Source organism: Trifolium pratense, linkage group LG2 (genome assembly GCF_020283565.1).
Source record: "Trifolium pratense cultivar HEN17-A07 linkage group LG2, ARS_RC_1.1, whole genome shotgun sequence".
NCBI classification, from domain to species: domain Eukaryota; kingdom Viridiplantae; phylum Streptophyta; class Magnoliopsida; order Fabales; family Fabaceae; genus Trifolium; species Trifolium pratense.
Genome location: NC_060060.1, coordinates 29,825,550 through 29,840,812, shown reverse-complemented (window position 1 = coordinate 29,840,812; position 15,263 = coordinate 29,825,550). Strand labels below are relative to the sequence as shown.

Genomic DNA, 15,263 nt, shown 5'->3' with positions numbered 1-15,263 from the left:
ACTTGAAAATTTCATTAAGGTATCAAGATAAGATTCGATGAATGTTAACCGTGTCAAAATTAAACTCTATATATAATCGAATTCAGTTCGATTATGAACCAGCTGGCTGAGTTCTCTGCAACTGCTAATAAACTATTTACAGAAACATTTTTTCATGTTTCTGAGACTATACAAATATGTTGGATGATAAGTCCAAAAAAAAAATGTTGGATGATCTGATGCTTCTTGTACTACCTAGCATCTAGCAATGTGACAGTGACTTGGTTCACACTCCATGTTTCATCTTGCTTACTTGAAGAGGAATCAGTTTCAGGAGGATTCTTTGACCTTCCTCCGAGGGAAAACCCGGGGCTTCTAGGTTCTGGCATTAGTGCAGTTTCACCATTGATACCTGAAGATCACACCATTCACCACTGATACCTTTTCCCCATTCACCATTCACCCGGAGCGTTGAAGTGCTAACATTTTTGTAGGTACCTTTTCCCCATTGATAGCTGAAGATCACACCATTCACCATGAGTACAGATCTGACAAATTCACATTCACCATAAGAACATTCTTATACGAGCACTCGGTTCACAACCGAGTTTACCTGGTTTAGTCATACGGTTCAAATAGTGACCCAATGATTTGACTAATGAATCAATGATCGAGTACTCTCATATGGGGTGTAAGTAGATTAGAAAAAATCGATTAAAACAACCATCCAAACAATTCAAACCGAAACAATTGATTTTTATGCTTCGGATAAAACGATGAGGTTCAATTCAGCAATTTAGTTTTTAGAAAACGAACAACTGACGAACCAAACCAATGGTTATATTATTAACCATCATTTATTGAGTTTAGGCCATCAAGTAAGCTCACACCTAACAGTAGCCCAACCATTTCTTTTTGTTAGTTTTACTTTTCTTCCTTTTCAAATTGAAAACAAATCCAATGTTCTATATTCTAACTATTTTAACCGGTGGATTCTAGGGTGAGGGCTCTATCAAGTCCCTCACCGGTGTACTATTTAATTTCACTTGATGTAATATTTCATCACCACACTAGATCAATTTTTTTTCTCTCTTACATTTTTGTTCTCTCTCCACCTATACATAACCGTTTGGAGATGGAGAAGACTTAATTTTGTTGCATTCCAGAAAATTGAAAGGAAAAAAGACATCAAAACCTTCCTTTAAAAGAAAAATGAAAAGAAAGTTGATGTTTTTAAAAAGCAACATCAGTTGAAAGAAAATTTGATAAGAAATGTTACTTATTACCCTTCAAACTTACAGCAATCGTAGTAATTTAGGAACCAAACATTAAACTGTCAATTCAATTCAAAGCAATTGTAGTATATTTTTTTCTTAAAAATTTGTAGCAAGTTGGTCATAGGCACTAAATCTCAATTTCACATGATCAAAAACTCATCTAAGAGTACTGTGCGGCGGCAATGGAGAAAGAAACAAAGAGAATGAAAAAAATTTCAAGGGATAGAGAGTGAGATCTAACCGAAAAGAGAAAAAATTGGATTTAGTGTGGTGATGAAATATTAGATCAGGTAGACTAATTCAATCTAACGGTGAAATTAAGTGGTACCCGGTGAGGGACTTGATAGAGCCCTCACACTAGAATTCACCATTTTAACTAGGTATATATTTATATTTATTAAAGATGGTGGATCGGTGATTCAAGTGTGAAAAAATTGAAATTTTATTTTATTTTATTTTTTGATAAAATTTTATTTTAGTTGTATTTTGTTATTTGATGTTGAATTTATGAACTTAATTTCATATATGGATGTACTTTGAATTTGATGGTGAACTCCACCTAAGAATTGTATTTGTATTTGAAAATCTATGGATTTATTATTATCAGCTTTGTTTGAATTGAAACGAGTATTTTAAAACCATATCATTGTCTTTTTTTTTAGGTTTAATGATTATTTGATTACATCAAATGTTACATCACATGTGATTACGATAGGAAATTCATTAGAAAACAAATAATAGCAGAAAATACATCAAAAAATATCCTTTTAAAATATCCGAACCAAACCTTGGTTCAATTATAATTTTTTTAGAATACAAAAAAACCAAACCAAATTGAACCAATGGAGAGTTAATTGGGGATGACAAGAAAACTGAAACCTAGAAACAAGTAATAAGCCTGTTTGTCGACTCACTAAACCGAATCGAACCGAACCAAACCGAACCAATCTGTCGTGGTATTATCAGGATTGAAAGCAAGCAAATTGGAGTGGCTGAACTCAACTGACCACCGCAGCAGAGAATTCCGTCCCAGCAGATATCCACTCACTCCGCACAGCGATTCCCCGATTCATTCACAACACAGTAACACCTCCCACATTCATACTTCTATTGTTTTTTATTTCTCTGCTTGTTTTGTTTATTTTTTCCTTCATTCAATCTCATGTTTACGCAACACTACAATTTTACTTTCAATTTGTCCTCTGAAATTCGTGTAAAAAAACATTGTGAAATTGTAATTTTGTTGGGTATGCTGTGGCTGGATTGATTGTTGCAGGACATAGAAGTCTAATTTTTTAGGGTTCCATGCTTCTTTCACATTCATAATATTGAGGTTCTACTGCTAGGGCATGGTCATTTGTGACTTAGGTGGAGTTTTGTGTCTATTTTTTTTTTCTTTTCTGTTTCACCACAGTATCCGGTTCACTAGACAGCCTAATCTGGTGGTTCGGGGTAGGTTGGTTCCAACCCCCTCCCTATGGCAATTGCGGGGATCGAACCGTGGTTCTCTCTACTAAGTCCGGCGCCAATCACCACTGGACCAACTAACGATTGGTTAGTTTGTGTCTACTTTTAATTTGTGAGACTGTGAGAGTTTCCTGATTAAAATGAGTTAATGTTTAATTTTTATACACTATCAGTGTAACACTGTCGGTGTAAAAAGTTTTACACTATCAGAAAATCAGAACCATCCATATGTCTGAATTTAGAAATAGTTGTAATTAAATTCAAACAATCTTTATGATTTTATGGTTATATGCTTGATTGGCATTCTAAAAAATCTTAACACCGACGGTGTGTATATGAATCAAATTCTAATGGTTTGATGGTTTTCCACTTTAGAAAATGTTATAAGGTTATAGACTTCTAGGTGTTTATGCAAAGTTTATTGATAGAAATTGTGAAAAAATTGAGATACAAAAACTAATTTGAAATTATACAAAAAACTAGTATTGTTTTTAAAACTCGCAGTTACTGTAAGATTTTTTGAATATTTCATTTTTCATTAGTGTTTCGTGAGAAGTTCATACAAGCTGGACATTATTGTTGTTGATTATATTTATCCTTGATCTTATCAGTGGATCTTAGGAATCAAAAAAGAGAAACTGACTCAGGACGTGTACCCAAGTTTTTTTATTCTTGTCAAAGAAAGAAAACTGAGACCATAATAGAGGTGATAGAAATTGACCCTGAAGGTTAGTGTTATATCATTGTACCGTTACTTACACCTTCAACTTTTCATTTTACGATAGAATCCATTGTTGTTTGTGTGATGATGATAATTTGTGGAGTATATAATGCCTACATACTAGAAATTTGCTTTGTGTGTAAAAAAGTAAATCAAGTTCTGTCTCCATCTTTTTACCTGAAATTTGTGTAAAAACTGATATTGGGTCTACAAACATCATAGTTCTAATTAGTAAAATTGTAGTTTTGTTGGGTAATTTTCCGGGGTTCCTGCTTTTTTTGCATTTTGGTGGTGGTGGTTGCATTATTTTCGTTCACATGGATATTGAGATTTGACAGCTAGAGCATGGTGTTTTGAGACTTCGGTGGAGCTTCCCAATTAAAATAAGTTTTCGGTTTTCCACTTGCAAAAAATAGTTATAAGATTATAGTAGGTGTTTATGTAAAGTTAGTTGAGATTGTGAAAGGCTTCGCAATGCTAAGAACAATATAAAGAAAATATTCTCCTTCGAGGGGAGCACCTCCTTAACAAATAAAAGACTGAAATTCTCCGATATTCTTTTATTTCCACTGTTCAATATATATATATATATATATATATATATATATATATATATATATATATGAGTCAGGATCCGTTGACACCAACTAGTTTGACACCAAATGTTACACCTCTCAATAACGTTTTAACCGATATAAATTTTATAAAATCCACCGTTGGATTGAAAGTTTACATCATATAGATCATTTGTGTAAAATTTCAAATAAATCCAAAATCATTTGATATGTTATTGAGATACATCAAAATTAACGGTTTTTGTATTTTTTTAAATGCTGTTAATCTTTATGTGTCTCAATAGCATATCAAATGATTTTGGATTTGTCTGAAATTTTACACAAATGATCTATATGATGTAAACTTTCAATCCAACGGTGGATTTTATAAAATTTATATCGGTTAAAACGTTATTGAGAGGTGTAACATTTGGTGTCAAACTAGTTGGTGTCAACGGATCCTGACTCTATATATATATATATATATATATATATATATATATAGGCTAAAAGTGGACGATTGCCACCGCTAGGGATAGGACAATTAAAGCTAGTCCTATTCCTCTTTATCTTTGGTGGAGGAATAGCTTCCTCTTGGTCCACTTCCAAATTCACTTGAGCATCTATCTCCTCCTCATTTGCTATTTGCTCCTCCTCTTGATACATAACAGATTGCTTGTGAAAAAGTAGAGATACATGAACTAATTTCAACTTATGCGGCAAACTATTGTTTAAAAAATTAATGGTTATTGTAAGATTATTTGATAATTTCTTTTTCACAAGTGTTTATTTTTAGATGTTCATTATATTGGGGGCCTATCAAAGAAGTTGATTATGTCTGTCATTGTTCTTATCAGTCGATTTTGAGAATCAGGAAGGAGAATTTGACTCAAGACATGAAACCAAGATTGCTGATGCTCATCATAAAATCAAAACCGAGACTGTAAAATATGCGATAGGAAGTGTTAGTTCAATTTTTCCTTTTGATTTGAATAGTATTCCTCGGCGACCGCGAACAAAAATCAAGAGAAAATTCAAAGGCAATGTAGCTCTCTCTAGATCCAAGGAAAAGCTAAATAGTGGAGACTTTGATTTCTACTTAGCGTGAGTTACACAGTTCAATGATTTGTGATGGAAAAGGAGCAACATCAAAATCATGGACTCGTTTCTAAATATAAATATAATTTATCTGACAGGAAAATATGGAGGAGTTTCTCCGAAGATAGGAAGAGGTCGTTTACATACTTGGACAGCTTATGGTTTGGCCTTTATAGGAATGCGAAATGTAAAGATAAGGTGCTGAGTTGGATTAATAAAAAACATATTTTCACAAAGGAATACGTTTTTGTTCCTATAGTCTGCTGGTAAACACATTCAATTTACTTTAATAACAAGGAGCCTTTTATTTGTTAAATGTCAATCCAGAGAGTTTATCTTTTGAAATCACAATTTTGTAGGGGTCATTGGAGTCTTCTGATCTTCTGCCATTTTGGCGAGAACTTGCAATCCTTTAGTGGATCACGTTGCATGTTATTGTTGGATTCTCTTGAAATGGCGGATCCAAGAAGGATTGAACCAGAGATAAGAAGGTGTGCTTTGTTCAACAATATCTACTTATTTTGATCAGACATTTTTGTCCTGACAAGTATTTACAGTTTACCAGCTTTTATCTTTCGTTTTCAGATTTGTACAAGACATTTACAAAGCAGGGGACAGGCCAGAGACTAAGCATCTTATATCTCAAATTCCATTTTTAGTGCCCAAGGTGATAATGACCCCTTTTATGATTTTCATTCCTGTGGAACCCAATCACTGATGGTAAAAAGAAAACTAATTATATTGTAGGTGCCACAACAAAAAAATGATACGGATTGTGGGAACTTTGTCCTCTATTTCATTAAACTGTTTTTGGAACTCGCACCTGATAATTTTAGCATGGAGGGGTACCCTTACTTTGTAAGTTTCCTCTTGCTGTTCTTGATAATTGTTCATTAAATTGTACATTTTGATATAATTTTGAATGCCACTGACGTGCTCCAGATGAAAAAAGATTGGTTCAGCTTCGAAGAATTGGATAGTTTTTGTGAGAACTTGGTTCGTTGAAAGGGATGTCCCCCAATTTGAGTAGACTGGGCAAACATACTTCATTGTTGATTTTTTTTTTTTTTTGCGCGCATACATGGTAAGGGGGAATTTGTTCATATAGAAGGCAGACATATCCGGTTCATTATCCGGAAGAGACTAGAGAGTACAACTATCATAAATATGCAGTTCAACTTTAGGTTTTGTTCAGATTGATAGGAGCAGTATATATATAACTTTGTTGATAAAAATAGGTCTAAATTGACATATTGTGTTTGTGTGTTCATTGACAATATAATGAAATATGAATTTGAGTTTTATCATTCTGAACATGATTTATTCCTGTGTATATTTCACTGAAATGTGGACAAAATATTTTCATCCTGGTTATCATACCTGTCTCTATGGCCAAGTCTACCATGCACAAGCTCCTAATGTTGTGCATGGTGAACAAGTAATCATTTATATTATAACGAATACCAATTTTATAAAATCTACCGTTTGGATTGAAAGTTTATATCATATAGATCATTCATAAAAATTTTGAAAATTTTGAAAAATCATAAACCGTTAATTTTGATGAGTCTCAATAACATATCAAATGATTTTCATAAACCGTTAATTTAATGAGTCTCGATAACATATCAAATAATTACTTGTTCACCATGCACAACATTAGGAGCTTGTGCATGTTAGACAAAACAAGACTTAATAGAATGTGATAAAAAGCTTTTATTTTGAAATAGAAATAAGAAAATGTATGGGGCAAACAAGTTATCAAAAACATAATTTGTATTAAAAACTCAAAATTTTAGTTGTTCAGAAAGTCGTTCTTAAAAAGATGTTAGCAAGTTATTATTTTTAAAAAGGTCATTTCAAACAAATGACAATTTGATTTTTAATTTTTGGAATATCCAAAAACCCATTGCTCTCAAAACAGTTAGCAATAGGTATAATCGTCGTTTTTTTTTTTTTTGTTGATAAACTATTTTATTTTATTTTAAAAATAGTTAAATATGTTTTTAGTCACAAAATCACGTGCTTTCAAGATTAGTCTCTATTAAATTTTAATGGTAATTTTAGTCTTCCAAAATATTGAAGTTTCTATTTTGAAAACTTTTTGCAAAAAATTGATACTTTTAGCGTCTGTTTGGTTTGGCGTTGAACAACTCCAAATGCGAGTTTGCCGTCAACAAGACTTTCTGAACAAACGACTCTAGAAAACCAAAAAGACTTGGGTATTGTTTCATTCATCAAGATTCAAAACTAACAATCATTCACAGGGATCTGAAAACTGGTAATATTCTACTTGACAGTGACTTGAACCCCAAGATTTCAGATTTTGGTGTGTCACACATCTTGGAAGGAGATAGTTCAGCTGTAACAACGTGTCGGGACAATGTAAGTTACATGATATGATGAATTTTTGAGATTATTTAAGATAATATAAATAGGAATCATGATGTTTGTTGATAATGTGCAGTGGTTATATGTCTCCCGAGTATGCGGTAAATGGGCTCCTTTCCCTCAAGTCTGATGTGTTTAGCTTCGGAGTTATCGTGTTAGAGATATTGAGTGGCATCAGAAATAATCACTTCAAGAATCAAGATCATCCCCATAATCTCTTGGGACAGGTAACCATAAGTTCATCACCATCTCACATGCAATGTAACACTAACTTTACATCAAAAGCAAATTCATGATTTAACTATCTTGTTTACTATTATTAATCTTTGTTAAACTACCTAGGCATGGATACTATGGAAAGAAGGTCGAGCATTGGAATTCATCGATGCAAATATGGACCTTACAAGCATCCCATATGAAATACTAAGGTGCCTACAAGTAGGTCTCTTGTATTTCTTATATTCATTTGATCAAAGGAGAAAAATTCCTCTTTCCACATTAGCCAACTTACACAGTAAATATTAGAGAAGAATCATTAACAATACTCCAAGGACTTCAACACTTGTTAACTTGAAAATTTCATTAAGGTATCAAGATAAGATTCGATGAATGTTAACCGTGTCAAAATTAAACTCTATATATAATCGAATTCAATTCGATTATGAACCTGCTGGCTCAATTCTTTGCAACTGTTTATAAACTCTATTTACAGAAACTTATTTTCATGTTTCTGAGACTATACAAATATGTTGGATGATGTCATGATTCTTGTACTACCTAGCATCTAGCAATGTGACAGTGACTTGGTTCACACTCCATGTTTCATCTTGCTTACTTGAAGAGGAATCAGTTTCAGGAGGATTCTTTGACCTTCCCCCAAGGGAAAACCCGGGGCTTCTAGGTTCTGGCATTAGTGCAGTTTCACTGCCAAGCATCAAGAGCACTGAAGGCATTGTTGGCCTATCTTCTGCGCGTTCCTGGACACACAATAGTCCAACATGTATGCATCTAAGAACTTCAGATGGTGTATATGATTCCCCAATTGACGAATCAACAAGTTCCAAAGCAGTGCCTTCTCTCCACTGCGTCCATGCCTACAACAAGACAACGTACATTCTTTCTTAGTACTTACTACTTACTATTTAGTAGAAAATTATATCACAGTATTCTAATTGAAGAATCACTCGCGCGTACATTTTTTAGAAGATTCATATCATCATTTGCGTAGTAGAATCCTCTATTTTTCTTTCCACTTATGATCTCAAGCACAAGAACTCCGAAGCTAAATACATCTGATTTCACTGAGAAGTTTCCGTCCATAGCATATTCAGGAGACATATAGCCGCTGCACATAAAAAAACATACAAAATGATAAGGTCACTTATATTTGGTCTTTTATTAGAGAGTACTATAATGCAAAATTGTGGTTCTAGTACTCACTATGTTCCAACAACTCTCAATGTATTTGCTTCGGTTTGATTTTGGCCAAATATTCTAGCCATCCCAAAGTCTGATATTTTTGGATTCATTTCACTGTCAAGTAATATGTTGCTTGCCTTGAGATCCCTATGGATAATCCTGAGTCTTGAATCATGATGCAGATAAAGAAGTCCTCTAGCTATTCCACATATAATCTCGTATCGCCTTTTCCAGTCTAATAAGAATTTTCTAGTTTTGTCTGCAACAATTATTAAACATTAATAAGACAATCCAGAAGGCAGAAACATGTCCACATACTCCAAAACCAAAATGATTTAAGATGCAAAATGTTAAAACAACTTACGAAACAAAATGGAATCAAGGCTTCTATTTTCCATGTACTCATACACTAGAAGCTTCTCATCCTTGTCGATGCAGCAACCTAATAGCCGAACGAGATTTCTATGTTGAAGCCTGGCAATTAACTTTACCTCATTCTTAAATTCTTCAACTCCTTGTCCTGAAGTTTTTGATAACCTCTTGACAGCAATTTCCTGGCCTTCAATCAACCTTCCCTAGTATCATTAAAACCACAAAAATTCATGTTAGTAACGTTCATGTGAATTATCGTTACATATATGATACGATTACAAAAACAGCATACCCTATAAACAATACCAAAGCCTCCTTCTCCGAGTTTATTTGCTTCAACGAAATAGTTTGTAGCCATTGTTATGGTATTAAAATCAAACATTGGTAACTCTAAGTCATCCATGTCCCTTTCTCCTGAGCTACCACCTCTTTTACTTGAAACTACCACCTCATTCATTAACAAATCTCTACTTCTTTGGACAGAACCTAGTTTAGTGACAAAAATCAACACATTTTTATCATCTAGCATAACATCATGCATTTGTTTTTAAGGAGAGACATAGTACTTATGTATTACCTCTGTTGTCTGTGTTTCCATTAAATTTACTTAGCAATTTCCTCTTCTTACATATGAAACCAAGTCCCAAAATTATAACAGCTGCAGAAATTGTAATTCCTATAATCTCAGCTTTATTATTTGCCTTGTGAGAGTTACCTGAGAAAAAAGTTTTTTTTTGTTAATAGAAATAATATTCACTTAATATTTGCTCTAATTTATGCTCAAAAGTTTATGTTCCTAATTAGCAATAGAGTTTTGATTCAGTTCAAGGACCTAAAGAAGGAAACAAATCAAATAAGCTTAAATTTTAATCATATTCATTTACTTCCTTGTAAAATCAAACACATATTTGCTATATCTCGATCGTCACTTTTTCTTTTTGAGAGAGAAATGCGACATGTATGGTCCAGAGTGATCCGAGTATCTAATGTACTTAAAAATTGCTCAAAACTTTCACGACGATAGAAGTCGCCGTCTTTAAATAAAAGTCCATATGTTTTCCATATTGTTTGTTTTCGTGAGTCGCACTATGTAAGTCACAAGAACGATCAATTATAACACTACCATGAACTTCTACTCACAAGAGAGACCATAGTCGTTGTTATTGTTAATGTTTTGAATGATTTTCATCACTCATAGATGTATCAGGATCCTCTCCTATCCTTTTTCTTCATTTTTGTCTCCGGTGCAATTCTCGGTCATTGAATTTGATCCAATGATTGACTGACAAAAATGATTTGGCATAATTCTCAATCATAAATTAATTGAAAAACCGAGATTGCACAAAATATAAAACAGAAGACAACAAACTGAAGAGGATCTAAATCCCTCGTAGATCAATATGAGGCATGTCCCCCACCCTAAAAGCCACCTAAACAAAATTACAATAACAAAATGGCCATGGAAAAATTGAGAAAATTATGCTTGTTTTGAATTTCAATTCAAACACTTCCGTTTGACATATCAACGGACATTGAATACAATACAACTATGGGAAGGCACCTACTCCCACCCAAAATGTATAAAAACAAAACTTTTTTGGGTCCCCTCACCTTAATGCTCATTTGCCAAATTCTTTCCTTTTTCAAACATACCAAAATCCCACCAACACAGACCTGGATTTGCTACTGTCAAACAATGGCACAGTTCCACGCGGTAATCAATCACGATCGTTTATTTGATATCAAACGGTTCAGATTTATTTAATCAATCAGCCGTCGATTAGAGATGAGATGACCCAAATCAATTACAGCACCCTGCTGTAACTGCAGCAAATTTTTTTCCCACCAACCATAGGCAAATCAACAAGGTCTCCCATAACATCAATGAATACTACTTTCTCTACTTTTCATTAAGGACTGCTTAAACTTCTTTCCTACTCCAACCAAAATCCTATTTTTGTTTTCCAAATGACCAAATTCAAAATCAAATATGAAAAAAATGTGCATATGTATGTAGCTACCATATATAATCTTATTATTGTTGTTGTTTTTTAATGAACACACCTAAAATAGATTTTTCAATGCATGCAATGATAACGACTATATAGTTGTACAATGACATTTGTCTATGCTTTTATCTCAAGATAAACAATGACATTAGAAATAAAAAAAATAAATTAAAAAGGTGAGTATGGTTGAAAAAGTCAAAAGGTCGGTCCACGCAATCAAACACGAGTTACATACACGACTACCCACCCGCAGTCATGTATGAATACAAGCCAGGTCATATATTCGGACAGCCCCAAATAATTAAAATAAAAAATTTATGATGGTAGAACTATTTTTTTACAATGTTAGTAATTTTATTTATATGTTATGTTTAGTTTTTAGTTTAGATAAATAAAGTACTATTAAAATTTTAAATATTTATAAATAGAAAAAATAAAAATTTAACCCAAAAAAAAGAGAAAAATAAATATTAAAAAGCATATAAAATTCCAATGTGAAATAATATTCATTTTCACTTTAATGTCTATTAGCACTAAAATTTCTTTTCTTTGTGAGATACATTTTCAAATAATTAACAATAATGAAATATGGACACCCCTTTTTTTTTGCACAGATGTGTAACGCCTACACCTAGTTAATCACGTTTAAAAATATAGTTATAAACATTTTTTAACATAAATTAGCAACAATTTTTTAACATAAATTAATCATCTAATAGACAAAATTAATCACATTTTTTTATGAGATGATCAAATGTGGCATACAAATAGTGTTTATAAACATTTTTGTATAATTAAGAGCTCTGATATATGAACACAGCTCTGCCGACATAATTTTGATACCGTAACTCCAAAAGAAATTTTGATACTCTCACTTTCTTAAATACAATTACAAGTTAGACAATATTTGTGAAATGAATACCCCAAACTTTTAAAATCACATCATATCTATATTCTTCTTATTATTATTTTGCTTTTGATAATCTTTCCAAGGATTTGAATTGTACATGTATCCATTGAGTGTTTCACTAGACAAAAACTTTCAATCAACCAAAATGCATATTACCCTCTAACTCATAATAGCCTAATTTCTAACAATCATACCAATCTCAGAAACTATAAAAACAGAAAATAAAAGCCATAATAAGATAAGAAAAACAATTAAATTATAATTAAAAGAAAGAAAAACATACCTATCTCAGAAGCTGCTAATCTAACAAAAAGATCTTGTCCACCATCAGAATAACTTCTTATATCAACAAGTTCACCAAACCACATAACACAACCACTTCCACCATTAGTAACATAAACATTAGCATAACCACTACATGAACAATTCCTATGACACAAATCACCACATTCATCAATTCCCATTGTCATGTTCACAAACACAGAACTTGTCTCAGGTAACTTCACATTCTCCATATGATAAAATTTATCACTCTCACAATCCAAATTTATATTCCTCACACACCCATCTGATCCATCTCTCAATTTCCATGCTTGTTCATTCTTAGGACTAAAACCTTTCACACATACACAAACCGGTGAAGCATTCGAATCACAAACACTATATGGACCACACGCTTTGTAATTATCACATTGATCTTTCGGTGCATACCAAAAATTTGTCCAAGTTTTACTACTTTCAACCCAAGTTCGACGTTGAAGTACACCAGACGAATCCACCACCAGTCGCGAAAAAATTGATGGATTTCCGATTGTAAACGAGTAATTAACACCATGTTCATTCGATGAAAAATCGAAAACTATTGAATCTGTATTGGGTTCCATCTCCGGTACACCACTAAATCTTTCACCATTCCAAGGTCCACTTCGATATATAATATTTTCATCATTCCATAGGAAAATTTCTGGCAAACCATGAAAATCAATTTTGAATGAATAATCACCTGTTGAAGGATCTTCACCTGTGATCTTCCATGAAGTTAAATGCTTTTCGGTTTTTTTGTCGAAGTTCCAACCCATTTTCATGGACGGTAACAAAGTATCTGTTGGAAAATCGAAACTTTGCCATAGATATTTTGTTGGGTCATTCACATTTTTTTCTCTTAGAACTAAATTTCCATTATCTAAAAGCTGAAGAACAACTTGGTTTTTAGTAAGTATTGTTTGATTCGAAGACCATACGAGGTTGTTGTCGGAATCTAATGATGAATTGAGAAGTACTATGTTTCCATTGTCACCAATTTTGAGAAAGCCACCATTGGTTGAATTATTTTGAAGAGGGTTGTCTCTGTTTGCAACCCAAACAATTGTTCTTGGGTTGATGTTTTTGTACCATATGGCTAAATATATGTTTGAATTTGTTTCGGAGATGAAACCAAGAATGAATGTTTGGTTAGATGATACAAGGGTTTGATTTGTTGTGAGAATTTGTGATGAGGTTAAGGTATCTGTAGAGGTTGAGATTGTGATGAGAAAAGAAGATGAAGTGATGAACAAGAACAAGAGAAAGAAACCTCGCATGTTTGAAGAGAAAATTGTTTGTGTATGGTTTCTTTCTTTGTCTTGTGTTTTTGTTCATTTAGAAGAGAATTGTATAGTTTTGATTTATTGTATTTAGAAAAAAGAAGAACTAGTTGACCCCGGCACTGGTTGTTGTTACCTCACTCTGTTTTTTAATTGTTGTTGTTTGGTCTAAGTTGTTTCTTTGTTTGAATAAAAGGCTTTTTTTTTTCTCCACTTTGAAAAGAGAAACTGTCACTGTTAGCTTTCATGAAATGTCTTTCTTTTATGTGTGAATTGGGGCTTGTTTTGCTAGGTCAATAGTAGGATAATTGCTTGCATAAAGTAGGGATCTAGATATCCCGTGAGCTCAGGACATTGTATTATTTATATAGGGATTAAGTGTCGAACTCCAGTCCTCCAACTTATCTACCTTAACAGTGAAATTTTTAGTCATTAGACTACTTGACAAAAAAAAAATAGAGATCTAGATTGAATGTAGTCGACATCTATCGCTACATGCAGTCAGCACCCATGAATTCATACTTATAACGAAATTGAGATGGTTTAATTGAAACTGAATGTTCGAATAATAAGATTATAATTTTTATATTTAAAAAAGGCTTAAATGCAGTTTTACCCCCATGTTTTGAAAAATGCGGAATTTTACCCCTCCTATTTTAAAATACGGAATTTTATCCCCCCTATTTTATAATTTGTTGGATTTTGCCCCCCACCAAAATTCTGCACAAAATCTGCTTCTGAGCCTCAAGGTCAAAGCATCGCACAGAACTCAATTTGGATCAATAATTCACAAAACTGATATCGAAACGACCGTAATCGAGTTAGCTTTCCACATAATCAAACACCACTAAAGTTGGAGTTATAGAGAGAGATTAATTATCGTTTTAGTGAAGGTCTATCCAATTACTAATTCTGCAGAAATATACTTGTGATCTTCAAATTCACCATCGTCTACCGAATGCATCGTAACTCCAAATTCGACGAAATTGAAATGCCAACAAGGGTAATTTCGTTAGCTTTCCATACATGTGGTGGGGGGGGGGGGGGGGGGGGAAAAATCCAACAAATTATAAAATAGGGGGTAAAATTCCACATTTTAAAATAGGGGGTAAAATTCCGCATTTTTCAAAACGGGGGTAAAACTGCATTTAAACCTAAAAAGAATTAAAATTGTATTAAAATTTGAGTTATTTGGTTTTGATTACACAACTTTGATCCACTTATTGTAGTTTTGATTGCACCATATATGACTGGAATCTTATCCAAGATCGAATAATTAAAAGACTCAAATATCTAGCACTTGTATGCACTATATATTATGTTGTTTAATTAGATTATGACCATTTGACTTTGATCTGCAAAATATAAGTACAGCACAGAACACTACAAGACAGTACAAGACAAAATAATATAGGACAAAATTTGACGGTGTTGAACAAATTTTGTCTTTGTACGATATTTGGTGGACAAAATGTTATTTTTG

General features: G+C 32.9%; 2 protein-coding genes across 3 annotated transcripts; one reads left to right on the top strand and one right to left on the bottom strand.

The window, feature by feature from the left end:
* Positions 1–228: 228 nt before the first annotated feature.
* On the bottom strand, positions 229–13,963 carry LOC123907967 (receptor-like serine/threonine-protein kinase SD1-8). Of its 2 annotated transcripts, XM_045958448.1 has the most exons (8): positions 12,481–13,944; positions 9,856–9,993; positions 9,571–9,764; positions 9,271–9,481; positions 8,928–9,165; positions 8,682–8,832; positions 8,413–8,581; positions 229–382 (listed from the first exon to the last, which is right to left on the bottom strand). In XM_045958448.1, exons 1-8 carry the CDS (start codon positions 13,775–13,777, stop codon positions 231–233), a joined length of 2,550 nt encoding a protein of 849 aa, XP_045814404.1. In that variant the 5' UTR covers positions 13,778–13,944; the 3' UTR covers positions 229–230. The 2 variants fall into 2 exon arrangements, with proteins under 2 accessions (XP_045814404.1, XP_045814403.1); XM_045958447.1 differs by lacking the exon at positions 229–382 and having other exon boundaries at positions 8,042–8,581; positions 12,481–13,963.
* LOC123907975 (probable ubiquitin-like-specific protease 2A) lies at positions 2,198–6,398 on the top strand. Its single transcript, XM_045958460.1, has 8 exons — positions 2,198–2,339; positions 3,335–3,451; positions 4,856–5,102; positions 5,195–5,362; positions 5,456–5,587; positions 5,682–5,763; positions 5,844–5,954; positions 6,039–6,398. Coding segments are annotated over exons 1-8 (921 nt in total). The 5' UTR covers positions 2,198–2,338; the 3' UTR covers positions 6,102–6,398.
* Positions 13,964–15,263: the final 1,300 nt, after the last annotated feature.